This window comes from Plecotus auritus (genome assembly GCF_963455305.1).
Source record: "Plecotus auritus genome assembly, chromosome: 4".
In the NCBI taxonomy this organism is placed as follows: Eukaryota; Metazoa; Chordata; class Mammalia; order Chiroptera; family Vespertilionidae; genus Plecotus; species Plecotus auritus.
In genome coordinates this window covers 12,607,983-12,635,596 of record NC_137775.1, presented here as the reverse complement: position 1 = coordinate 12,635,596, position 27,614 = coordinate 12,607,983, and the positions used below count along the sequence as shown (strand labels likewise).

At 41.2% G+C, this 27,614-nt stretch overlaps 1 protein-coding gene across 1 annotated transcript; it reads right to left on the bottom strand.

Moving 5' to 3' along the window:
• Positions 1-263: 263 nt before the first annotated feature.
• NUS1 (NUS1 dehydrodolichyl diphosphate synthase subunit) lies at positions 264-27,614 on the bottom strand. The gene is made up of 5 exons (XM_080663763.1): positions 27,014-27,614; positions 8,963-9,088; positions 7,736-7,885; positions 6,353-6,452; positions 264-3,065 (listed from the first exon to the last, which is right to left on the bottom strand). Exons 1-5 carry the CDS (start codon positions 27,426-27,428, stop codon positions 2,975-2,977), a joined length of 882 nt encoding a protein of 293 aa, XP_080519889.1. The 5' UTR covers positions 27,429-27,614; the 3' UTR covers positions 264-2,974.

The window sequence follows — 27,614 nt, the reverse complement described above, 5'->3', positions numbered from 1 at the left end:
AAAATCAATTCATATTTTAATTATTGTAGAATTTTGACAATTCTAGCAATGGGGAAGATGAATTTTATATCACTGTTATATAGCAAAAAGCAAATAACATTATAAAATTCCTAATATTTAACCTGGTAAAAATGAGACTATGTTTCAATCAAGAACATACCATCTAAAAAAATAGTATTGCTATCTAGTCATAGGCGTTTCTCATCCCATTTCTGCAAGTCCTACATGTTTAGAATAAATGTAGCATTCACATAACAATACAGTCCATGAAAAGAGTATATTCTTTTATTGTTTTGTTCATACATGTTAAGTTTCGACTTTCAATCATAAAATTCAATAAATTTGATTCCTTAATCATAAAAACTTGCTTTGCACATTATTTACATGTCACCAGAGTCTACAGCCATACAAAACGTCACAAGGATCTTCCTAGGCATGGGACCATCACACAGGGGGAGGAGGGAGCTATCAAGTAACATACATTCAGAGATTAATTTGTAGATAAGCACAGTGTATTTGGCACTGTTTATTAACAACACCTCCCTCTCTTAAGACAGGCTATTATGCCTTAGTCACAATATACACAATTTGCTATTCGCATCAAAACCAGCTTTTAAACTTTGTAACAGTAATCATTTTTAAGAAACAAAATCAAACCAGATTGGGACTGGAATTCAACCCCTGACTTCTTGCTATGCTCTGAGCTGCCATCTAGAATGTAGTTTAATTTGATAAATTTTTCCATTATGGGGAGTGTCAAAAAAGTATTTAAAGGATATTTAAACAATATCCTTCAATAGACATAAAGACAAACAACACTTTCCTTTAAAATTACCAGTTCTTCTTGGGAGTGCAAGGGAGCCCTGATAATGCGTTAACTAGTGATAATTTTGGCAGGAATTACAGAATGACGAATGCCATTCAAGTTGTGGAGACTGTACTAGTAGTTGAACCCATGAGGAGAAAGATATGGAATGCCTGTATCTGAATTCAGAATCCTTAGCAATTTTTCAGGGTCTCTTCCTAGGACTATAATAAAATCAAGTCACAGGTTATAGATTCACTCTGGTGTGTAGCACTATACTGCTACAAAATGGAAGAAAATAAAGTAAAAGACAACTATTAAACTTTTAGCGACTTTGGCTATATACCAGTGGGTAATTTATTTGACTAACATCATTTTAACAAATATATCTTTTCACTTCAACTGGGCCCATTACATTTAATTCATTAAAGCTATACATATTCCAGACACATGTTTATAAAAGCCATAAATTCAGTCTTAAACTAAGGCAAAATAATCCTCACTAGAACACAAATCACTGTACAGGGGAACAGAAATAAAAAATCCTCTGGTCAAGTTTAGAGATATGCTGTAGCTTCACATAAAACTTTCAGCAATAAACTGACTTTAAAAAAAAAAGTCTTACAATGTTCAAAGAACAATGAAATGCAAAGCAATATCACTAAACCAAAATTTAGTTTAATAATTTAATTTCAAGTGTATTTTTTAAATCATAAATGGGGTTTTGTAATCCAAAGTTGAAACATTTATCCTTCATACCTTCAGAATTTGACAAGCAATTCCCGATCTTACTTTCCAAATCCAGTCTTCACTATTTTTCAGACTTCTGAGACCTAGTATTTAAATTTCTCCATTCTAAATGTACAATTTTAGATAATTATTATACAGTTGTTAAGATTTTTCTGAAAACAGTCCATCAAATATAAAGAATGGTTTCTGTCCAAGGATCAGCAGTGAAGAAAGAAATATTAAATACCTATCAAAAATCATTTATTTATTTAAAAAGATAACAGAACCAGTGCTGTTCTCTGTCATGAAAGAGAACATGTAGAATTAATTTACTTTTGTAGCCTTTGGTAATGTTTTATTACCTACACAGCCCTCAATCTCACTTAAAGGTCTTTTACAGAAAGTCACCATCAGGATTTACTGAGCAAAAACCCTGGGTACTGACATGGTCCTAAGCGTGTGATTCCAGAGGAACAGGTTACCTTTGAGGAAAAGAGCTGCCGTGTAATTTCCCTCAAGTGCTTATTTTAAACAAACAGCTGGTGGAAATACTTTTTTAATGTAACTTTGGATGTTATGTAGCACACTATCCATCAAACAACAAAAATCCAAACTTTTCTTTTTTAGGAAACTTTCCATCTTGTTTTTCAGATTTCAACTTCTTCACCTTTTCTGGACTGCCTAATACTTAAATTTTTAAAATTCTTTAAATTCTTCATTTCAATGTTGTAGAAGTTCTTTACGAGTGAACTTCACATCCCAGAACAAAGACACCGGATCAACACGCTCCAGTCACACTGTTTGACAATAACGATGAGATGGAAAAGGACGGGGATCTGAAAACAGGTATTCCTTGGGCTTCGATGGTGAGCAAGTTTTTAACACACGAGCAATAAAGATCTCCACTCCTCTGGAAATCCCTCAAACTCACAATGCTTCCATTTAATAAGTCAATATATTATTCTTAAAAATTAAGGTTTGGTCACCAGGAAAGACTGAAAAAAAAAATCTCCCCGCCCCTCCCCAACCCCGCCACAAAATAATAATCTAACAGCTCTAAACATCCACTCATGTCCCTATAAAAACAGGGAAGTAGTTGGGGCTGAAGGCTTTAAAACTGAAATTTCAGCTCCTATAACATTACTGCTGCTTGCTCAGAGGTGCAAGTCCATGTATTTCCTTCTCTAACACTTCCCATTTATAAGTTTATTTACACACACACACACACACACACACACACACACACACTCTCTCTCTCTCTCTCTGTCTCTCTCTCTCACACTTACTTACTCTCAAGTAAGACACTTTTTTGTGTTTGTTGATAAATTATGAGGGTTATGAACTAGGTGTGTACAGGGTTTCATAGTTGCTTTGTAAACATCAGAATCACTTAGGTCCTTTTCTCCAAAAGCCTGAAATCAAATTATGCAGCCAGGGACACTACTTTCCCAGACGCTGTTCACACGCTGCATACTGACGGAGGGCAGAGAAGAAGTCCTCGTAGCTGATGTTTAGGTGGGAAGGCAAGGAGCTGAAAAGGAAGCACAGGGGGAAGGGGCCATTAGATGACATACTGTGATTTGGAGGGGGGAACCGGAAGGGTAATGACCAAAGAGAGGTTAAGGACCGAAGAAAGTAAACTGTAAATATAGAGAATACAAACCATTTCTACTAAATGATTGTTAACTGTGAGACAGTTCAAGTGAAAAACAATCTCTCCTTCCACAGTAAGAGAAAAGTAACTTGTAGTGAGATAAGAGATTCAGACCTCTAAGTTGGACTAATGCGAAGCTGGAGATCTATTTATATAGGATTTCATTCAAACTGACTTTAAGAGTTCCTCTCTGTCTGAGTAAAGCCAGTGCCACTTCAATGGTTTAGTAAAGCCACAGCATCCCTGCACAGTGACAGACTGAAGCCATGTGGTGAGTAACCGTAAACAAACAACATCTACCTCCACCATTTCCAACTGCTCAAGGGGACAAGGGCAGTGTGAAGACAAGGACTTTACAGGGGGAGTGAACATACAGCTGGAGGGTTCCCTTTAAGTATTTTATTATTATTTATTTTTAATCTTCACCTGAGGATTTTCAGAGAGGAAAGGGAAGAGGGAGAGAGAGGAGGGAGGAGGGGGGAGGGAGGACGAGAGGGAGAGAAACATCAATCGGCTGTTTCCAGTACTCACCAGACCAGGGATTGAACCCACAACCTAGGCAAGTGCCCTGACCCGGAATCGAACCCACAACCCTTTGGTGTACAGGACAATGCTCCAACCAACTGAGCCACCCAGTCAGGGCTCCCCTTTAAGTATTTTAAACACTTAAGTAATTTTCAATAATTAACATTTTTAAAAAATCTCTCCTTTATACAGCTTTATTGTGAACTCTGGAAATTCCAAACAGTATCAGAGCCAAACAGCTGGCTACTGTACAAGAGCCACATTCATGCACCAGAGGAGAGGATTCAGCAAACTGCCGGGAATGAACTCCTGTCTGCCCCGTGGTTCTCTTTTGCTACGCTTTACCCTTTCTTCCGCAAACCCCAGCTTTACTGAGATAGAACTGACATATAACCTTTATCCTTCCTTTGACTACCATCAACGCTTTCCTATTCACTCTCCTGAAATGACATCCTCAAAGGACAAACTGAATGACATTCTTCTTGCTAAAGCCTGCTTCAAATGTCCTCCTCAAACTACCCACTTTCCTAAGCCTCCTCAATTTACCCCCTTTTCCCACAGTCTCATCTCCCGTCACTCCTCAAGAAGCACTAGCGCCACCGCCCTCCGTGCCTCCGAAGTGATCCTATTTCCCGGTCGGCTTCGTCTGGCCTCACCCTTTTTTTCCATATTAGGACATTTTCCTGCATCTGGGTGCTTGCAGTCTGGTGGACAGTAGACAAATACAGAGCAAACCTCAATATAACGTAGAGCTGTAACAGACGTAGAGCTTTGACAGACACAGTACAAAGATCCACGAGGAAAGCCTGTATGTGCTAGGTATCCGATGTCCTTTATCAGATTTAAGTCCTGAACTCTGTGTTTAACTGCCCATTTTACAAATAGAGAGAAGTTTAAATAGCTTTCCAAAATCATGTTAATGAGCTGCATAGATAGCTAAGATTTAAACCAAGATCTGTTTTAAAACACACTTTTCCCTCCAAACTACTACCACCTGAAAGGCACCCAAAATGACGTGGAAAGCTCTAGAGAAAAGGAGATAAGAGAAATAAGCACCACCCTAGGGAAACCCAGAGTCTGCACATTTCAGTTCTAATTCCACTTTGTTACAAGCCTGAGCAATGACTCTTCCACTTTACTCACCTACAAAACGAGGAAGCTGCATCAGGTGACCTACAGCCCTTTCTGACTCTAACATACTGCGTGCTCTTCTGCCTCTTTATCTGAGCCCCTGAGCGTGAAGCATCTGACCCCTTGGTACTGTGCTCCTCTATGCACCCGTTAGAGAGGTCCTCGATTCTCACAGGTTCCCTACTTCCACTTGTGAGACACTTGACACTCCCCAGATTCATCTTTAGCCTTGACTTCTCGTCCAAGTACCAATTCTACATCTTCTTCTGCCCTTCTACCCGTTTCCATCTAAACAGACTTTGGCCTCAAAATCATCTCACTCTTGAATTCAACATCTTCCCTTCAAAAGCCAATGCTCCCTTCACTCTTCCGTTTCTCTCCATAGCTCTATAATCCACCCAGTCACTTAGGCTTAAACACTTAGAGGAGTCATTTCATTTCTTTTATCATAATTAGTGAAGTGCTAGGCCTGCAATTATACTTCTCATGAGATAGAATTTGTAGTATTTTTTCTCCTAAAGCCCAGAATTTAAATATATTTTAACGCTCCTAAGTCTCTCCTTTATTTTAAATCGACAAATACAGCCCAAGAGCCAGCTACCTGTGTCTGTAAATAAAGTTTTATTGGAACGTGGTCACGCACATTTGTTCACATGTTGCCTGTGATTGTGTAGGTATACTAGCTAATGTTAAGTAGCTGCAACAGAGGAGACCTTGCAAGAGACTGCAGGACGCCGCAAGGCCTAAAATATTCACTATTGGGCCCTTTATACAAAAAGCTTGCCCAACTGTTCAAAATAAGCAATTTCATTCTCTTCACTGTATTCTCCCCTAGATTAAGCTATGGCCTCTTCACTGGTGTGTTTACCTCATCCTTTCCCGAATGCACTCTGCTCTGTTCCACAGTCACCCAACAAATCTTCCAAGGTCACCATTCCACATCATCCCCAGCTCAACGGTTCCCGTCTGCCTGTCCAAACAGTTATATGCATTCCTTCTGCTGCTACTGAAAGTGTTCCCACTGTCTCCACTCCCAAATTATTTGATTTTATCTCACACAACTACCTAACACTAACACTACCCGGCTCTGTTGTGGCCAGTTCCTTCATTCTATCTCTAATAGGTAATGAGCATTCCTCTGCACCCCAGCTTTCCCCCACCCCTGCCCATCCCCTACACTTCTTTTTCTCTAGTTACAAAATTCCACCCAATTTACATCTTCAGATCAAGTCACATCCTTTCTACATAATCAACAACTCTGGCCCACAGAGATATCTCACTCCTGATCTCCTATGATACTTGGTGTCAATACCAAACATTTGCACAACCATACCCTCTCGTGTCTGAGCATTTGTATGTCTTCCTTTTACCAATGATACTGTGAAATACCTGAGGGAAAGAATCCAGTATTGCAATTTTGGGGGAATTCCCATTAAAGCTAGTACAGTACTAGGCTCCAGAAACTCCTGCTGAATTGAACCAAAGTCAGTGCACTTTTAATTACTTACATAATCTCAGTCAATCTGATGTGCCACGGAAGGTAGCCTAAAGTGCTCTCCACAGGCCCAAACTTCAGTACTACATCAGGATCAGGAAAACCATTTGAACCTTGAAAAGGAAGAAATACACACAAACTTACCATGCACTGCTTACAAATAAAATGACCAGGGGCAAAACCCGTTCATCAAGTCGGCTTCTTATGCTTTGAATATCAACACACTCTAGCATTATAATGACAGAATACAGACCAATAGGACAGAATAGAAAGCCCAGAAATAAACTTGCAGATTTATGGTAAACTGATTTTCAACAAAGGAGCCACAGTAATTCAAGGGGGGAAGGTTAAGTTAGTCTTTTTAATAAAGGGTTGTCGAAGAAAAACTGGTATCCTATGCCTCACACCATTCACAAACATGGGCCCAAAATGGAACACAGACTTAAATATAACACTTAAAGCTATAAAAATTCTAGAAGAAAACATAAAGTAATTGTGACTTTGAATTAGGCAAAAATTTCTGACGTGACCCCAAATACATGATCTACTGAAGAAAAATTGATAAGTTGATTTCATAAAAATGAAACTCTTTAATAAAATCATTTAAAAAAAATTTTTATCAGTGGTGCCCAGGTAATAGATTCCATAACCCCCTAAAGGACAGGATTCGGAGAGCTTCTAGATTGGTAGACACAATGAGAGTGGTTTACACAAAGGGCCACTGGCTCCACACCTATATGAGAGGCTGCATTACCACACGCCCACCTCCCGCTACAACCTTGCCCTGTATGCCTCTTTTCCCGAGTTGTATCCTCTGCAACAAACCGGTAAACCTAAGTGCCTTTTTGAGTTCTGTGAGACATTCTAGCAAATTATCAAACCTTCGGAGGGAGTCATGGGAACCCCCTGTTTATAGCTGACTGATCCCAAGTACAGGTGCTCAGAGAATTACAACAGGTGTCTGAAGTGCGGGCAGTCTTGCGTGACTGAGTTCTTAAGCTTGTTAGACTCTACACTAACTCTGGGTAGTTAGTATTGGAATGAAATTGAATTGCTGGACACCCAGTTGGTGTCTGGAGAATTATAAAATTCGTTGTTGGTATAGAAAAACATCCCAGAGGGAGGAAGGCTAACAAGCAGAAGTCCTTTTTAAGAATACTCATCACTCCCCCCTACAAATCCTCTTAGGTCCTCTCCTTTACCAGTAAGTCCTCATGCAAGTGAGTTGACTACAAATGTCATTATCTCAAAACCAATTTCACACAGGATCTTAAACTTCAGAAACACAACATGTATAACAACAAAATCAGCCTTTATAATGTGAAAGGAACCTAGGTACTCTTCTTCATACTGTATATTTGTGGAACAAAACTAAAAATAAATGTATGTGACTTACTAAGTAAACTGTCTAACATATGCACATCCAAATCTGTGGATTTACTTTGCTGCTGGGCTACTAACTGGCAAAATTCCTGAGCAGCTCGTACAATATCTGCTTTTCCATCTTCTGGGGACAGGACCTTCACCGCCACTTGGCAATTTAAAACTGAAGGAAAACACAAACAAGACATTAAAAAAACACACACTCTCCCAGATACATTTCAAAATCAGTTTCAAGATATGTTAAATTCAGACCTAAATAAAGGTACAGTTCTTACAGTAAACAAGAATCATTTAAGCCCTTCAATTTCCATATCAAAATATACTTAAACTACTTTCCTCTGGAAGGACCCACACATCACATTTGTGTATGTATTTAAATACTGCCTTCTCTTTAACATATGCAGAATGACCTTGTCTCTGTGAATAAATCCTCTAGCAAATAGGCATTTTAATTATAGAGTAAATTTCAATTTCTGTAAGTCTAAAGTGGCATCTACAATCACAGCAGTTAGCAGTAACATGGGACTGAAGACAAAAAAAAAAAGTGTTTTAATGGAATGTGCATTGTTTACAATACATACCCACTTAAGCAAATTTATGATTCTATACAAGCTATTTTACAATTGGTAGGACTCTAGGTAAGTAATAGCAATGCCAAATTCTTGTCTACAAAGGTTCCCACCAACCCCACTAAAAACCATTTCAATATTCCTGATCTAGAAATGTGTCCGTTCTTTGGATTCTCTTTGAACTGGTATAAAATCTGCCTGGTTCCTGGTGGCTTATGAGTGAAATAAAATCTTATTTTTTTTTAATATCTATGAAATTCATAATTTTATCTTTTTCTGAAAATCATTAACAAATGGCCCAGCCATTTGTGGCTCAGTGTTTGAGCATCTACCCATGAACCAGGAGGTCAGGGTTCGATTCTGGTAGAGGCACATGCCCAGGTTGCAGGCCCGATCCCCAGTGGAGGGCATGCAGGAGGTAGCGAATCAATGATTCTCTCTCATCTTAGATGTTCCTATCCCTCTCTTCCTCTCCCTTCCTCTCTCTGAAATCAATAAAAACAGCTTTTTAAAAAATTATTAACAAAATGAAGAAAAGTCGAAATCTGATGATTAAAGATGGTGACAATAAAGACCAACAGGGAGAAATGAATGAATGAGTGACAGAATTTGCCTTCAACCACAAAACACATTGGCCTTTGTTAGATATTCAATTTTATATCCAGGCTTACCTTGATCATCTTTGTCATTACTATTTGCAAACTCTGTTGAGTATTTGGAACAATCTAAGCCCAGAAGTTCCTGCTGTTGTTTTAAAATTTCATCCATCAATCTGGAATTATTTCTTTTGAAAATACCTTAAAAAAACAAAACAAAAAAAAAACACAAGTAAATCCAAATGAGGGTAATTTATCCTCTTTAATAAATAGCATATTTGCTATGAAAACAATGCTAGACCCAGAACTGAACAAATGCCAAATGAAGTAGTCATGACTAATTATAACTAGAATCTGAAAGGAAGTTATAACAACAGAACTTTGTTAATATAAAGAGCCTGCTTCAGGCTAGGTAACTACATAGTGTCAATATAAACATGACAGAAATTTAGACCCAGAAAGACTTCACATCATTTACTCAACAACTTTATTTACAGATTATGAAACTGAGATGCAACATCCTTAAGGGTCTTGTCCAAGGATTTAGGAACTGCAGCAGTGGTCTAGAGCAGTGGTCGGCAAACTGCGGCTCACGAGCCACATGCGGCTCTTTGGCCCCTTGAGTGTGGCTCTTCCACAAAATACCATGTGCGGGCGCGCACATACAGTGCGATTGAAACTTCGTGGCCCATGCGCAGAAGTCTGTTTTCGGCTCTCAAAAGAAATTTCAATCGTTGTACTATTGATATTTGGCTCTGTTGACTAATGAGTTTGCCGACCACTGGTCTAGAGTCTATCTCTTCCAGACTCCCAGCCTCATGTAATTGCCTTGCAGACTTACTATGTACATTCAGAACCATAACCTCAATTTGATTAGATTTTTTAATGGTAGAGGGACTAATATGAATTATGTTAAAAGTAGAAAATAGATTAAACTAGCAAAATTTAGTATATTCAATCCTGGCCAGGTAGCTCAGTTGATTAGAGCATCATTCTGATACACCAAGGTTGTAAGCTTGATACCTAGTCAGGCACATATCAGAATCAACCAAAGAATGCATATAAATAAGTGGAAAAACAAAATGATATTTCTTTCTCTCTCTCTCTTCCTCCCTCCCTCTAAAAACATCAATCAATCAATAACAATTTAAAAAATTAAATTCAACAAAGGGTGAAGGAACTAAGAATGTGACATGCATTTAATGTAAAACTAAAATAAAGAGCTCTGACTAAAAAATAAGTTTTTGGCTATTTTCAGAGAAGACAACCTTCCAGTGGCCATTGTCCTTCTTGGCCTTTACCAAGTATTCCTCTCAGTCAGATATGATTTCAAAACAGTTCAAAGATTAACTGGGAGAGAGAGAGAATATAATAAATATATAAAAATAGCACAGAAGCTGCTGAATATCCTATATAATAAAAGGCTAATATGCAAATTGTCCCCTTGGGCGGGAGTTCGACTGACCAGTTCAACCAGGGGGCGGGGCTGGGCTGGCCTGGCCAACCTCCTGTGACCCCTCTCCCACCCCAGACCGATGGGCCCCAATTGGGGCAGGCCAGCCAGACCCCACCCATGCACAAATTTGTGCACTGGGCCTCTAGTGCTGTATATAAATGCTAATTTGGCAGTGTAAGTGTAATAGCAGTTGAAAGACAAAAGCAGTTTCTATTGGTAGGGGAAAGGCTTTGTAAAATAAAACTTAGAGAAGAAAATGGGAAGAACATTTAGATGGAGAAAATGCTTAAGAAAAAAACATGGAATGCTCAAAAGACCGAAATATGCTGCTGGTGCAAAGGATCTGTGAAAAGGGGCAAAGGAATAGTCCTGATTTTTATTTCATTTTGTCTGCTCAATGGGCAACCAACATTTTCTGAGCAATGTGGAATGTGTGAAAATTTGTTTCTTCAGGAAAATTAACCTGGTAACAATAAAGAGAAGGCCAGTAAGCAGACTACTGCAGAAGTCTATACATATTTTAACGAAGCAATGGAAAAGGATTCACTACAAAGGAAGAAATGATAGAATAAAGAGTATGACTTGCCGAAACCGGTTTGGCTCAGTGGAAAGAGCGTCAGCCTGCGGACTGAAGGGTCCCGGGTTCGATTCCGGTCAAGGGCATGTACCTTGGTTGTGGGCACATCTCCAGTGGGAGGTGTGCAGGAGGCAGCTGATCGATGTTTCTCTCTCATCGATGTTTCTAGCTCTCTATCCCTCTCCCTTCCTCTCTGTAAAATATCAATAAAATATATTTAAAAAAAAAAAAAAGAGTATGACTTACTTAGAGGTAAAAACAGAAAATTCCATGACTTTAATCTTTGAAGACAGACTATGTGAACATCTTTTTTTTTTAAGTAGAGAAAGTCTACAAAGAGAATTGGTTCGAAGGAAAAGTTTACTTTTACATAGCTGATTGCAGAATATTTAGGTAGGGTTTATTGTAAGAGTGATTAAGAGACACGAGGGAAAGATGTTCAAAAGAGGTCGTCACATAAGCACCACACGAGTAGGAGTCTTACCTATTTTGTTTACTAGGGGCTAGCAAAGTGCCTGGTACAGAAGAGACACTCAACAAATAAACTTCTACTGAAAGAAGATGGTAAGTCAGAGATTGGCTAGGGGACTGGGAAAGGCCTCTTAGGGATAAGTGACTTTCAGCTGGTCTCGGAAGAATTAGAAGAATTTTTTAGATGTGGGCCGGGGAGGTAACAGAACAAAAAATGGAGGATAAAGATGTAGATATACATTTGGGATCATCCTCCTTAAGGTGAGAGTCATACACACAAGAAATAAATACAATTTCCAAAGGTAAAGGAGTATATATACACGGAGAAGAGCAAAGAGCTAAGAATGTGGCTCCATAAAAAAGTCCACTATCGCCCGGCCAGAGTGGCTCAGTAGGTTGAGCATTGTCCTGTGTACATGGAAGGGTTGCCAGTTGGATTCTCAGTCAGGGCACATGCCTGGGTTGCAGGTTCGATCCCCAGTTGGGGCACATACAGAAGGCAATCAATTGATTGTTGTTTCTCTCTCACATTGATGTCTGACTGTCTAAGAATGTCCTAAGGTGAGGATTTAAAAAAAAAAAAAAAAAGTCCACAATCATTAAGATTTTAAGCTTAGAAAGATAAAGGAGAGCATTTTGTAACACCCATGTCCAGAGAAAGATTAAACACCACAAATATATTCCCAAACTCAAAGAAAACTCTTAAAGAAGGTGATTAATATCAGGAGTTATTTGAATAAGTGTTTAGGATAGTAATACTTGTATAGTATTTGGATATAATAATCCTCAAGTCCAAAATAAAAGTCACATGTATGATACAAAAATAGCATATAAATTTTTGATACAGGTTTATAACTGTTATTACACGATTTCTAATTACCTATGTAAGTAAAGAAGAAATAATAATTTAGACCACCCTTTGGTCTATATTGTAGTTATAAATGGTAGAAGGCATACATATTTCAAAATTTTCTTAATTTGAAAACATCACATTTCTACAACAGTTCTGCCAGAACGTAAGTTTATTAAAAACAAAATGTTAATGAGTCCGTTTACCTACCCCTCCAGATTAAAATGGCAAAGCTTTTCAGAAACCCTTGCCCTCTCCAATGCAATGGATGACATTCTTCATCAGCAAAACAGTCACCACCTCTTCTCAATCTTTATTCTTTCCTTCTCAACCTTTCTGAAGCGTTAACATTAGTGACCACCCTGCTTCTTCAAAATGCTATCCTCCTTCAAGCTTGTCTGAATGTCCTCTCCTGGTTCCATTCTCAATCTGCTCCTTGACTGGCCCTTCTCACGTTGTGCTGCATGCCTTTTTCCTCTTTCCAGCTCCTTCTCCCACCTCCCACCCTGTTCCTGTCCCTGTCCCTGGGTCAGTCCTCTCTTTCTGTCCCAGTGTTCCTCCTCCTCTGATCCTAGTTACTCACAGGATTTTAAAACCACTCCAGACCAGAACAGGGTAAGATGAGTGAAGCAAAAGTTAAGGGGGTGCCCAAAACCTAGTAATTAAACATCCATGATGAACAAAACATTAAAATTTGAAGTAAAAACAGGATCAGCATTTGGTTTCTATCATTTCCAGTTCATTCGAACATTTAATCTTACCCAAAAGTTCTGTAAGCATCTGAAAATGAACACATCTAAAATATGGCAGCTTACATTTAAAGCTAGCTCTCAAGCACATGTATTATATCAAGTTAAAAAAAAAAGGGGGGGATCTGCATAGGCTTTATGAGAACAATAAATATATAAGGGTGGTGGAACAAGGTGATTTAAAATCACAACTGCTATTATATAATTAATAAATTAAAATAAACATAGCCCTTCTTCTTGTTCTATTTCTAATAAAAGCATCACTTCCTGCCAGTCACCCCAGGCATCTTCTCCCTCTAGCATTATCACCACCATCTCATCAGTACCTATTAATATGCAGAACCCATATGCTCTTCTACAACAATGCTCCCTGTACCCATTTCCTTTTGTCCAGTTGACATCGTTGTATTTAACCCAGTTATCAATGAACTGGAAAGGAACAAAGACTGAATATTATACTGATAGGTATGCCCATAATAAGGTCTGGGTGACGTAGGGAAGATGATTACCTGTCAGTCACAATTGGCCAGAAGAGGCGTGGCCACTGCAAGTGCAACAGATTTGAGATATGTAAGTTCCTGAACAAAGGAGTTCCCTCTTTCTTGCTCTCTTGGGACTCTTGTGGCAGGGGGTGTACTCTCACGCTCCTGCATTGGCCTACATGGCTAACGGCCATGTGGACCCCACACACAATGGACTAATGGACTCTAACTAGTCTGATGCTACATGGGACCCAGCTCCACCATGGAACACAAACTCTGGACACTGGCTTTGCTTTTAGCTCTGCTGGATCCCCAACTGCACCTTTTCCAGGACTGGTTTAAGGGAAATGAGACTTTGCAACTTGAGGGATATAATTCCACACAAATAAAACTTTGTACCACATCTTATTCTCCCATGGCGGCTTCCAGAAATTCTTTTTCCAATGGCACCCCAAAAACTCCACTCTCACTAGCAATGGAGAAGAGCAATCATCGTAATTCTCCAATAACACTTTGTCCCCAGTGTTTCAAGCCATAGTCTTCTTTATAATATTACAACCACCTTCTAATGCGTCTTTCCAGTCCCTTCTCATGTACTGCTAGACTGACTACAAGACTAATCTTCTCTGGGTACATCTTCAATCCTGGCACATTCCAACTTTAATATTGTCAATGGCTCCCCAAATACTGAATATATTAATAACAAGCTGCTCAGATCAGCATTAATATTCCAGCCTATGCTTCCACACTTGGTGGCTAGAAATACTTTATATTTATGAAATAAATTAATCTTTTTATTTCTCTATAGTACCACATTGCCAGCAAATTAGATTGCTTTGATTCCTCTAAAAACACAAGGAAGTGACGCCAACCTCCAACCTTTATTATGTTACCTACACAGCCCCACACCTGTAAAATTCTACTAATTCTCCACAGGCCAGCTAAAATGTCACTTACCCTCAATCCACCAGACAAATGTGCCTCATTCCTCCTCTCACCCCTCCAAATACACACAATTTGTCCCAACTCCTTATAGACTAATATTCTTCATTTTATTATAGTTATAGCTTAACCCCTCTCCCCCAACTAACTGTACTTGGTTGTGAACTAGTGTCTTACTTATCTCTTTCCCTAGGGCACCTTGCACAATGTTTATTTGATAAACTGAATTATCAGTGCACAAAATGTCACCTAACAACAACAAAACCTAAATGAGCACGTCACTGAATGGAATTTTTTTAATGTTTCCAGGAACCTCCCACAATAAAAGCAGATACTTCCTTACTGCACATAACCAGAAATTATGTTAAAAAGGAAGAACACTGTACAGAGGCATAGTTACAAAGCACCTTTTATGAAGACTTTCATAAAGTTCTTTTACACAGAACATTTATGTTGGCTGGTTTGAATAAAGAGATGAAATCAAAATAGTATAGTGTCTGAGAAATGCCAAATGCATAGGTAAGACAGATTATCAGCAAGATGACTCCTGATACCTCGTAACTTGAACCCCATCCGGAAACCTGATTATATTCAATGGCACTTATCTCACTTATACATAAGCAAGATTATAAGCTTACCCTTTTCTTCAGGATTCAAAGTCCACACACACTTCACATGATACAAAAGAAATGCAACAACATGTAAGTGCGCCTTGGACTGAGATAGGCAATTCCTCTAGCAATACCAAGTTGATGTGGAGGTTCGTTTTCTCATGTCATAATTCATCTTGTTTGCTTTCACAGAATCTAAACTAATGCCAAAAGAGTTTGGCATGAATTCCAGGTCTCCTGGTTTCTAATTATTCAGTTCAGTAACTATTTCTAACACTGATAAAGAATGATGAACCCAATTTACTATTAAATTTTGAATTCTCCTCTCAAAAAAAAATTAAACTCCATAAAATAAAACTGACCTTTTACAATGAATAGCATCTTTTGAAAAAAACTAGGACTATAGTTTGTGTTTAAAAGGCTTTTGAAGAAGGTTTCCCTGGGCTAACAGATAATTAAATTCTTTTAAAAATATATATATATATTATTGATTTTTTACAGAGAGGAAGGGAGAAGGATAGAGAGTTAGAAACATTGATGAGAGAGAAACATCGATCAGCTGCCTCCTGCACACCCCCTACTGGGCATGTGCCCACAACCAAGGTACATGCCCTTGACTGGAATCGAACCTGGGACCTTTCAGTCCCCAGGCCGACGCTCTATCCACTGAGCCAAACCAGTCACGGCGATAATTAAATTCTTTAAATAATGACTTGGGAATATAAAGTAAGTTTATGCAATAATGATTCATTTTTCTTCATTTTTAAAAAATACATTTTATTTCTTGATTTATGATGGTGCCTTACCCTATAAATATATATTTTAAATATGTTTTTATTGATTTTTAGATAGAGAAAGGGAGATAGAGGTAGAAACATCGATCGGCTGCCTCCTGCATGCCTCCCACTGGGATCAAGCCTGCAACCGGGCATATGCCCTGACCAGGAATTAAACCAGTGACCTCTTGGTGCATGGGACGACGCTCAATCCACTGAGCAACACCAGCCAGGCTGCAATAATGATTTAAAGAATTTTACATTATGTTTTGTTGCTCTCTTAATTTCCCAAGTACAAACTACATGTAAATATATATAGAAAAGATAATATGGAAGAACCAAAAATTTTTAAAACACACACATAAACACACCCACAAAAATCTAGTTTCCATGAAAGAATAAAATATTAGGAAAGAAAAACTAGAACTCAGAAAGACTACAATGTTTTTGGTATTTCTTTCTTTTTAAAATAAACCTTTATTGTTCAGATTATTACAATTGTTCCTCTTTTTTCCCCCCATAGATCCCCTCCACCCGGTTCCCACCCCACCCTCTGCCCTTACCGCCCCCCCCTCCTCATTCATAGGTGTACGATTTTTGTGCAGTCTCTTCCCGCACCCCCACACCCCTTTCCCCCCGAGAATTGTCAGTCCACTCCCTTTCTATGCCCCTGATTCTATTACATTCACCAGTTTATTCTGTTCATCAGATTTTTTATTCACTTGATTTTTAGATTCACTTGTTGATATGTATTTGTTTTTCATAATTTTTATCTTTTCCTTTTTCTTCTTCTTCCTCTTCTTAAAGAATACCATTCAGCATTTCATATAATACTGGTTTGGCGGTGATGAACTCCTTTAGCTTTTTCTTATCTGTGAAGCTCTTTATTTGCCCTTCAATTCTGAATGATAGCTTTGCTGGGTAGAGTAATCTTGGTTGTAGGTTCTTGCTATTCATCACTCTGAATATTTCTTGCCCCTCACATCTGGCCTGAACAGTTTCTGTTGAGAAATCAGCTGACAGTCCTACGGGTGCTCCCTTGTAGGTAACTAACTGTTTTTCTCTTGCTGCTTTTAATAGTCTTTTGCTCTTGGCATTTTAATTATGATATGTCTTGGTGTGGTCCTCTTTGGATTCCTTTTGTTTGGGGTTCTGTGCGCTTCCTGGACTTGTAAGTCTATTTCTTTCACCAGGTGGGGGAAGTTTTCAGTCATTATTTTTTCAAATAGGTTTTCAGTATCTTGCTCTCTCTCTTCTTCTGGCACCCCCATAATTCTGATGTTGGTACGCTTGAAGTTGTCCCAGAGGCTCCTTATACTATCTCCATCTTTTTGGATTCTTTTTTTTTTTTTTTGCTTTTCAGGTTGAGTGTTTTGCTTCTTTGTATTTCAAATCTTTGACTCGATTCTTGCGATCCTCTAGTCTGCTGTTGGATCTCTGTATATTATTTTTTATTTCAGTCAGTGTATGCTTAATTTCTAGTTGGTCCTTTTTCATATCCTCGAGGGTCTCACTAAATTGATCAGCCTTTTCTAGAAAATTCTTGAAAAACCTTATAACCATGGTTTTGAACTGTATATCCAGTCATTTGCTTTCCTCCATTTCTGTCATTTGTGACCTGTTTCTTTGTCTCCGCATTTTGGCTGCTTCCCTGAGTTGATAGAGTGGCTTTGTGTGCTAGGTGTCCTACAGGGCCCAGTGGCTCAGCCTCCCCAGTTACCTGAGGTGGACACTCTTGGTGCACCCCTTTGTGGGCTGTGTGCACAGTCTTGTTGTAGTTAAGCCTTGATTGTTGTTGGTATCACTGGGAGGAACTGACCTCCAGGCCAAGTGGCTGTGAGGATCAGCTGTGTCTACGATGGGAGAACTTCTATGCTGGAGACACCCTTATGAGACAAGACTTGCAAAAGCCTCTGCGCTCAGCTTGGATGGGGCGGAATCTCATTGCAGAGCAGACAGCAATGGCTTCCCGTCAGCCCTGCCCTAATAGGCCCCTGTGTCTCAGTGTCCCGTGGTAATTGCTGCAAGCACCTCTGAGAGAAAGCCACCCTCGAGTTTCGCCTGCTGCCAGACAGTCCAATTTCTCCCCGAATGAGTCTGGGTCCCCAGAGTCTCACCAGGAACTGGAGTTCAGAGCCATCGGGAGCCTTTGTCTCTCTCCAGATTGAAAAAGCCAGCCGCGTACTCAGTTGCCAGCCCTCTCTGCGCGCGTGCCTCGGTACCTCTGCCTTCCGCAGTTCCTCTGAGTCTCAGTGTGCTTTTCTCTTTCCTGACAGTCCAGTTTCTCCCCAAATGAGTCTGGGTCCCCAGAGTCTCGCCCAGAACTGAAGTTCAGAGCCGTCGGGAGCCTTTGTCTCTCTCCAGATTGAAAAAGCCAGCCGCTTACTCAGTTGCCAGCCCTCTCTGCGCACGCGTCTCAATACCTCTGCCTTCTGCAGCTCCTCTGAGTCTCAGTGTGCTTTTCTCTTTCCTTCTAATTGTAGAATTTCTATTCAGCCAGCCTTCCTGTGGTTCTGGATGATGTCCGTTTTGTCTTTTAGTTGTAGTTTTGAAATTGTTGTACAAGGCAGCAGTTTAGGTGTTTACCTATGCCGCCATCTTGTTTTCTCTCTAGAGTTGATTTTCCTGTTTTTGGTATTTCTTAATAAACACTACTATGTACTTTGAAGGCCAAATGTACTTCTTTTTATATTTGAAGAAATACATGTTTTAAATTCTAATATTAAAAACTATATGAGATGTTCAAAGTTTAGACAATAAAGGAATGTCCCCTAACCATCCACCCACCTTACCATTATAACACAACTATTTTTTTTTTTAATGTATTTTATTGATTTTTTTACAGAGATGAAGGGAGAGGGATAGAGAGTTAGAAACATCGATGAGAGAGAAACATCGATCAGCTGCCTCCTGCACACCTCCCACTGGAGATGTGCCCACACCAAGGTACATGCCCTTGACCGGAATCGAACCCGGGACCCTTCTGTCCACAGGCCGACGCTCTATCCACTGAGCCAAACCAGTTTCGGCTATAACACAACTATTTCTAATTTTTATTATTTCCTAGTGTTTGTCTACATGCATGTGTAATCCTGGCATATGTGATCATGCAGTTCTGTATCCTGCTTCTTTCACCCCAACATTTAGAAGTGGAGCAAAGGAGAAGCCAGGCATAAGGCTGAGAAGAAACAGTGAGATACGAAGAAATCCAACCATATGTGATGTCATGGAAGCCTAGAGAGAAAACATTTCAAAGAGAGAGGAAATTAAGTATGCCCTATCCACCTATTTGATTTATACTGTACTCAGGAACCTTAAATTGGAGCCTCTAAAAAATCTCTAGTATGTTAGTTAAAATTACATAATAAAATTGCTTATAGGTTTCAATATCTAGACTACCTATACCAGCCATGGGCAAACTACGGCCCGCGGGCCAGATCCGGCCCGTTCGGCTGTTCTATCCGGCCCGCGGAGCCGAAAGAGCAGAGGGTTCTCTTGCTCTCCCCTCCGCTCCTTTACTTTGAATTTATATTAGTTCACACAAACACTCCATCCATGCTTTTGTTCCGGCCCTCCAGTCCATTTTAAGAACCCATTGTGGCCCTCGAGTCAAAAAGTTTGCCCACCCCTGACCTATACTATACTCAAGCACCTATACATGAACTGGGTCACAAAGCCATGGCATAATACTTTTTTCAACTTAATACCAAGTAACAAGGAGTTTAGTTAGGCGAGTGTTCAATCAGCAAATCTTACCCATATCCCTTAAATACATCTAACATCCAAGGGGAGAAAAGTGAGATAAACACTGAAATATCTCTTAGTTATGAAGCATCTCTCCAACCCTGGAATCAAAGTAATACCTAGTAAATAGGTGGACTCACTAAAGTAGCCTACCTTTCTTCTTTTTAAACCAGACATCTATGCAAGTTACCTAGTGGTTGCCCTCCTTTAATTCTCTAACAAGCAAGTTATAACACTACTGGAGGCAAACGCCCGCGAGGAAAACATATACTTATAAAGCAATTATTTAAAATAAAAAACTGCAATTAAAATTTTAGATGAATGAAGCAGTCATAACACAAGGGCGCCCCAGGATACCTCATGGAAAATAATTATGCTGGAATTAGCATGTAGCAAGGGAACACGTACACGTAATGCTGGCATTGTGTAGCAGAATGAGTGCTGGGTTTTCAGTCCCAGTGCTTCAGCAGAAGAAATGGTCAAATGAACAAGCCTCGTGGGCTTTCTCAGTCTCTGGCTGCACATGTAAAAAAATGCAACTATCTTCAAAGACTGATCACCTGACAAATAAATAATTCAATACAGGCAGGAGACCCATAAAGTTAAATTCACTGGATTAAAAAAGGAAAGTGATTCCTGACTCACAGGATGAACATTTATAATAATGGTATGAAGAAAATTCTATTTGCCTTTAAATATATTTTACCAATCATTCTATCACCTGTAGGTAAGTGCCACTTCACTAAGGCTTTAAGATGACCTTACATAATCAGGAATAGTACTAAAAGTGATTGTATTGTGGTCACATTCTCTTACCAGTAGAAGTCTTACCAATATAATAGTTAAGTACAAAAGCTTTGGAATAAAATCTGGTTCGAATTCTAGATCTGTTTCTTGTTAGGTAGGGGTTCTTGCTTTCTAAGTCTCAGTTTCTTGATGTGTAAAACTGATAAGAACTTAATGTATGTCTTTGCATAGTATCTGGTACACAGTGTTTAACAGAGTTATTATTGCTATTAAGTAAAGGTTTATTTTCATACATTGATCGAAGTATGGTAAAACAGGCGTGTATTCAGAGAATGTGACCATTCAAAAATTAACAAAGACAGCAAAACTGGGGAGGGAGCAGTTGAGAAAGGCTTTCCAGGAGGTGATAGTCAGAATGGACACACAAGGATCTCTCATAGCCTCCTGACAAGGAACTAGCCCTTTGGCAAAAGAAGGAGAAGAGGACATTCCAGAACGCTAAAATAAATGTGAAATGCTGTGCTGGAAGCGAATCGTACAAAAGTAAAGAATAGGAAGAGAATGCTCCTTTACATGAGTTACCAAATAAGGGAAGCCAGGTACACTAGTTTGCATTGTTCAGTATATTAAAATGCAATCACATTTATACTTCCCCTTTTAACACTTCTGGCAACTCTATATTTCAAAATAAGAAAAATAATACTTAATAAAATCATATTTGCTAATAGCATGTTTCAGTATGCCAAATAAGTAAATAAGGAAAAAGCTATGTTCATTTTCCTCCATTATTTTAAGGCTTCTGGGTAGTATTTGTGTTGAGAAACAACTTATAACTCAGCTCATTATTCTTATTATAAAAAAATCAGTCTTCTTTTCAACTCAAGAAATACATACTGACTACACTCATCACACCAGCTACACTCTGTAGAAGAAAGAAAAATGAAGATTAATAGCATCTCAGGAGCTTGGACTCTAGGTAGAAAATTCAGGTACATATACAAACACTAACACTTTACAGAATAGAGAACAGAAGTGCCTTTAGAGATGTACAAAGCTCTAAGGAGATTCAAGGATAGAGCAAGATTAGGGAAAACTCAGTAGTGACAGATTACCTACGAGGTGTTAGTTAAAATGGACTTACAAGGATCAATAATAGCCTTTTAGCAGGGAGACAGACATTTACTGGGAAAAGGAGAGGAGGAAGCTTCCGGAGGAAGGAACAACAAGTAATCTAATTCTGGATGCAGCAAAAAGCGTATAAGAGAGTGAAAAACAGGTTGGGAAGGTTGGCAGCACACCGGGCAGATCTTTTGAGTGTTGTGAGAATTCCGTACCCCAAACCATTTCATAAGACACAGTAGTGTGGACTTACAACTATGGAAGTAACACTAAAAAGAGCTACAATAGATTTCTTTTGTCTTTTACTGAATTCTCACAGAGAAGTCAATGCCACATTCTAGGTCAGCGGTTGCCAACTGGTGGTCCGTGAGGTCTGAAAGGTTGGCGACCGCTGTGCTAGATCATTCAAACTTATCGTAAGTAATATTAAGACCCACCCCAGGTTATCCTCACTCATGAAAAAAATCCATGAAGGATGAATAATTTGATGTAAGGCAAGTAGCAAGGAGACTTGTATTAGGATGAATAATTTGATGTAAGCTAAGTAGCAGGAAGATTTGTGTTAGGGCCACACAAATGTATCCTAAGGATCATTTGATAAAACAAAGATGCTCAAGTCCCATTGCCTAAATCAGTCTGATCAATAACTTTGTTGAATCTGTATTTCTTTTAAGCATCCCCAATGACTCACTCACAGATGGTCCTTGTTTTGAAAAATACTGCCCTACAGTGAGGTTCCCAGTACAGCACCAGTACAGCTGGGCAATATGAACAGGTTCCATCACAGAAGATAATATATTTCCAGATACCTTGGATCTAGGGATTCTTGAGGCAAGACCTAGGCAAGCATAGCAACTCTATGGCTATCACACCAAAAGTCCCCAAACTCCATTTATACCATTCCAGTTAGTCATTTCTTGAATTATAATCACGCAGAGAAAACAGCCAAGTCTCACTCCATACTAGAATTCTGAGCTCGAGAAAAATGACTCAAATTTCTGAAGGATAAAAGAATTACTAGCAGAAATCATTATACTCAAGTAATATTGCAGGCAGGTGAAAAGAAAAGGATCAGTTTGCTGGCAGGAGTCAAACCATGGGAAATATCAATGGATTTTTTTTTAGTCTAAGGATTAAATATAATTTACAGCAATTATAATCTAAATGAATATTCATTTTAAAAACGCCACTCACTGGCATTTATATATTTGCTTATAATAATTTTTAACAGATATTCCTAATTTGAGTGTACACTCCTTGACACCATTTCTTATACTTCTTTGTATTCCAGTGCTTTATATCACAGAAGGCACTCAATAAAACTGGCATTAGAATATTTTTCTAAGTTAAATATCTCTATAGAGATAGCGAAAATAAAAGTTTGTTAGGGAAAACTGAGTAAAGCTTAAGAATCTGTATTGCCCTTGAAAAGTACAACTTTTCTCACATGTCCACATGGCTTGCTCACTCACACCTTTCATGACCATACTCATTGTGAGTGAAGGACTGTTGGTTAGAGAATTCCAAGAACATATATATAGTATTTTTATATCAGAGCAGGCTTTGCAGCACATTTTACAAACATTTAGCTCTGAATTTTGCAAAGTGGTGGAGTAAGAGGCGGTTTTCCAACGTTTTGATCCAAAATAAATCTGTCATACTGATTGCCTTTACTATGTTGTCATATGTCATATTTAAAAGCATTTCAATAAAAGATTATAAGGGGGGAAAAGTCACTGAGGCTTTCCTAAGCCACTCTATCACCCCATCTCCATCATTGATTTTCAACATTTTATCCCCCTTCCCTGCACTTTCCTCCTTACACTTATGATCTAATGCACTGCATATTTTACTCATCTATACTAATAAAAGGGTAATATGCAAATTGGTCACGTCACCCTTACACTAACAACCGAACAGCAGGCTGCATGGGGCGACCAGGCCGGCAGGAGGGTTAGCGAGGGACAACCAAATGACTGACCAGCAGGCTGCGTGGGGCGACCAGGCCAGCAGGGGGGTTAGCGAGGAACAACCAAACAACTGAGCAGCAGGCTGCGTGGGGCGACCAGGCCGGCAGGGGGGTTAGTGAGGAGCGACCAGACAACTGACCAGCAGGCTGTGTGGGGTGACCAGGCCGGCAGGGGGGTTAGTGAGGAGCGACCAGACAACTGACCAGCAGGCTGTGTGGGGCGACCAGGCCAGCAGGGGGGTTAGCGAGGGACAACCAAACAACTGAGCAGCAGGCTGTGTGGGGCGACCAGGCCAGCAGGGGGGTTAGCGAGGAACAACCAAACAACTGAGCAGCAGGCTGTGTGGGGCGACCAGGCCGGCAGGAGGGTTAGCGAGGGACAACCAAATGACTGACCAGCAGGCTGCATGGGGTGACCAGGCCGGCAGGAGGGTTAGCGAGGGACAACCAAATGACTGACCAGCAGGCTGCGTGGGGTGACCAGGCCGGCAGGGGGGTTAGTGAGGGGCGACCAGACAACTGACCAGCAGGCTGTGTGGGGTGACCAGGCCCGCAGGGGGGGCAGTGAGGGTCAACCAAACAACTGAGCAGCAGGCTGCGTGGGGTGACCAGGCCGGCAGGGAGTAAGGGGCGACCAAATGACCGAGCAGCAAGCTGCGTGGGGTGACCAGGCCGGCGGGGGGGAGCGGGGGGGGGGGCGGCAGTTAGGGGCAATCAGGCTGGCAGAGGGGACAGTTAGGGGCGATCAGGTGGGCAGGCAGATGAGCAGTTAGGAGCCAGTGGTCCTGGATTGTGAGAGGGATGTCCCGGATTGGAGAGGGTGCAGGCTGGGCTGAGGGAACCCCTCCCCGCCCCGTGCATGAATTTCGTGCACCAGGCCTCTAGTCCTATATAATAAAAGCCTAATATGCAAATCAACCGAACAGTGGAATAATGAGTGGAACAACCAGTTGCTATAATGCACACTGACCACCAGGGGGCAGATGCTCAACACAGGAGCTGTCCCCAGCCCGCAGGCCCCAGGCCAGCCAAGGTGGGTGCCAGAGGGGGCGGGGGGGGGGGGGGGGGGAGGCCTGATCACCCCACCAGTTGCCCTGCAGAGGGAGGTGACAGGCGGTGGCCAGGGGTGGGGCCAGTGAGCAGGAGCAGGGTGCAATCCCCCCCTCCATCCCCCCCCCCCCCCGCCATCGACCCACCGATTGGCCCTGATTGCCAGCCAGGCCTAGGGACCCTACCCGTGCATGAATTTCGTGCACCGGACCTCTAGTTTATAATATTTGTCAGACTTCCACTAACATTTAAGTTCCACGAACATAAGTATTCTCATTTTGTTCACTGTTGCACTTCCTTGTCTGGAGCAGTATCTGGTGCTTAATAGATGCCCAATTGTCACCTGGTAAATGAATGGATGAAAGACCAATCAATCAGCCCTGACCGGTTTGGCTCAGTGGACAGAGCGTCGGCCTGCGGACTGAGGGGTCCCGGGTTCGATTCCAGTCAAGGGCACGTGACTTGGTTGCAGGCACATCCCCAGAGGGGGGTGTGCAGGAGGCAGCTGATCGATGTTTCTCTCTCATCGATGTTTCTGACTCTCTATCCCTCTTCCTTCCTCTCTGTAAAAAGTCAATAAAATATATTTAAAAAAAAAAAAAAAAAAAAAAAAAGAAAGACCAATCAATCAATAAAAACCAAGAATGGGTAACTGGAAAGTCTCTTATTTTAAACAATGAAATTACTCCTTATCCCTTAGGAAACAATTAAAACAGCTTTTACAGTAGGACACAAAGTGCTCTCAGTTCATTCACTGAAAATGCTCTGTAAAATTCCTTCCGTTTGTCAGGCAATACTTGGTCATACTGACTTCTTCCTTTTCGTTATCAATTGTTTTCTTTCCGCGAATATGACACAGAATACTTCTGAATTCCACCAGCAACTCAGTAACAGGAATTGCAGGAACCAGGAAGTGTGGGAACACTGTAATCTGCATTAGCAGGCAGTCACCAAGTGAAACTAGTTAGCTCTACATTTTCCTTTCCTACTAAAAGGTAAACGGCCCTTGTTTTAAAAGAATCAGCTGGATACAGTGATTCACTTTTAAGTCAATTCACCACATTGCTTCAAGGCTTTAACTAATTTCTATTTCTGTTTCACTTACTTTGTTCCCCTGGCAATGTATCTATCTGTTGTATTGCTTTGAGCAAAGACTGTACGGCCTCCTAACAGTCTCAGGATCTCTATTCCTCTGCAGAGTTCTTTGGCAAGTGCCATGAAATGTTAGCCCCTGAGTATATTCAACTTTACCCTACAGGGCAAAGCATCAGTTGATGACAGACTATCTAGTCACCATATTACTTTCTGGCTGCAAGAAATGTTATAGGTCAAAGATTACTCAAATACCCTGTAAAGTTAATCAGACCTTTTAATCCACCCTTTCTGGGAAAAAAACAACAACACCCACACACACAACACCCACACTTACACCTATCTAGCTTTACAATCTTGATTTTAAAGATTAAAATCAAGTTGTAGCTTCTGTGAAATTTCTTGAACAGAGAATGAAATTGGTAGTTCAAGTTACTAAACAAAGAATAAAGCATTAGTTGGTCCTTCATATCAACACTCCCTCCTAAATCATTCTCTTCACCAAATCTTTATCTCTAAGGAAATTCCATTGTTTTCAGGATTTGATTGAAACCCCAACCTGACAATTAGAGCATTTCTCCACCTTATCTCCTCTTTCTTCCATGTTCTGCTTAAACCTCATCTCTCCACATGAACTTAAGTTCCCCATCAAAATGCCTCTCCCCACTTCTCATAGTAGTTCCTTACTCCCAACGTTTCTTGTTAGAGGCCATGCGTCTCCTCTGAGAGTCCATGGAATTAAGTGTAAGATTCCAAGGATAATGCCTAGCACAATGCTTTAGGTTTGTGGCCACCTGAGAAGTGTTTACAAAAATTCCCCATTTGTGAAAATTCCCTCAATTAAAACTACAGGAGGACAATTATAATGTCAAGTACAGTGTTGGCCACTGAGGCTCAAGGACCCATCCCAGGCCTCCCAAGACAGGTGACCGTGTTCTTTGCTCCCCATCCAGTCTTCCCTAAGCTCAGTTCAAATGCCAAGGGGCCCCAACCACTCTAGTTCAGCGTACATCCCCCCGAGCCGGGCAGCGCCCTAAGATCGGTGCCTCGAACCTCTCTTTAGAAACAATGTATTGTAATGAAAGGGCAAATGTGCAGGAAAGCCGACTGGTTTGCTAAACCTCCACTCTCTCTATGACTACCTTTGTAACTTCAGACAAATCAGTGCATGCTCTTGATCTTCAGCTCCCTCACTTGTGAAACAAGGGTATAATATACAAATACCACTTACCTTACCGGGGCATTATGAAGAATAAGAAATATTTTTTTTTAAATGTACAGACATCTATGGAGTCCAATTCAGGGACGTAGTAGGTGTTCACTTAAGCTTATCTCCCTTCCTCGAAAGCATTTAACAATGAAATCAGCATTTGAGGGCCGCGGGAGGCGAGCCGGCAGGGCTGCGGTGAGCGGGGTGCCAGCGTACACCTGCCGGATGTGGGGTCCCCGCCGTCGGAGACGCCCCGTGCCCCTCCCCGCGCCGGGCCTCACCTTGGTGGTCGTAGACGCTAATGTAAGAGATGCCCACGGCCATACACCACACCACGAGGCTCGCGATGTCCGAGAAGCTGGTCTCCGGCTCTTCCTCGGTGATCACCAGGCCCATGTGCACGGGCAGCTTCTCCAGAGACCGGCCGTCCGCGCGCCAGCGCAGCCGAGGGTGGGGGGCGCCCGGGCCCGGCCCCCCGCGCGGGTGCCGGTGCGGCCGGCGATTCCTGCCTGCAGCCGGGGGCTTGCGGAGCGTGAAACCAAGTGGCGCTAGGACCGCGGCGGAGGCGGCGCGGCAGCAGCGCCGCCAGATCCAGTTCCAGGTGCCGAACCGAACGCGGAGCCAGTAGGTGAGCGTGCGGTGCAGGCAGAGCAAAGCGTGCAGCACCCGCCACACCAGCTCGTACAGCCCCGTCATACTCTCCTGGCGCCCGTCGGTCCTCCCCTCCCTCCCACACCCACGGTGCCACGGCTCCTTATCTACCCCTGCGGGCGGCGCGAGCCATCGCTCCGCGGTCCCCGGGTCCCCCGCGCCCGAATCCCTTTCTACTGCCAGCACCTCACCTCGCCCCCGCCGCCATCTTCCTCCGGCCTTGGCAGCCCC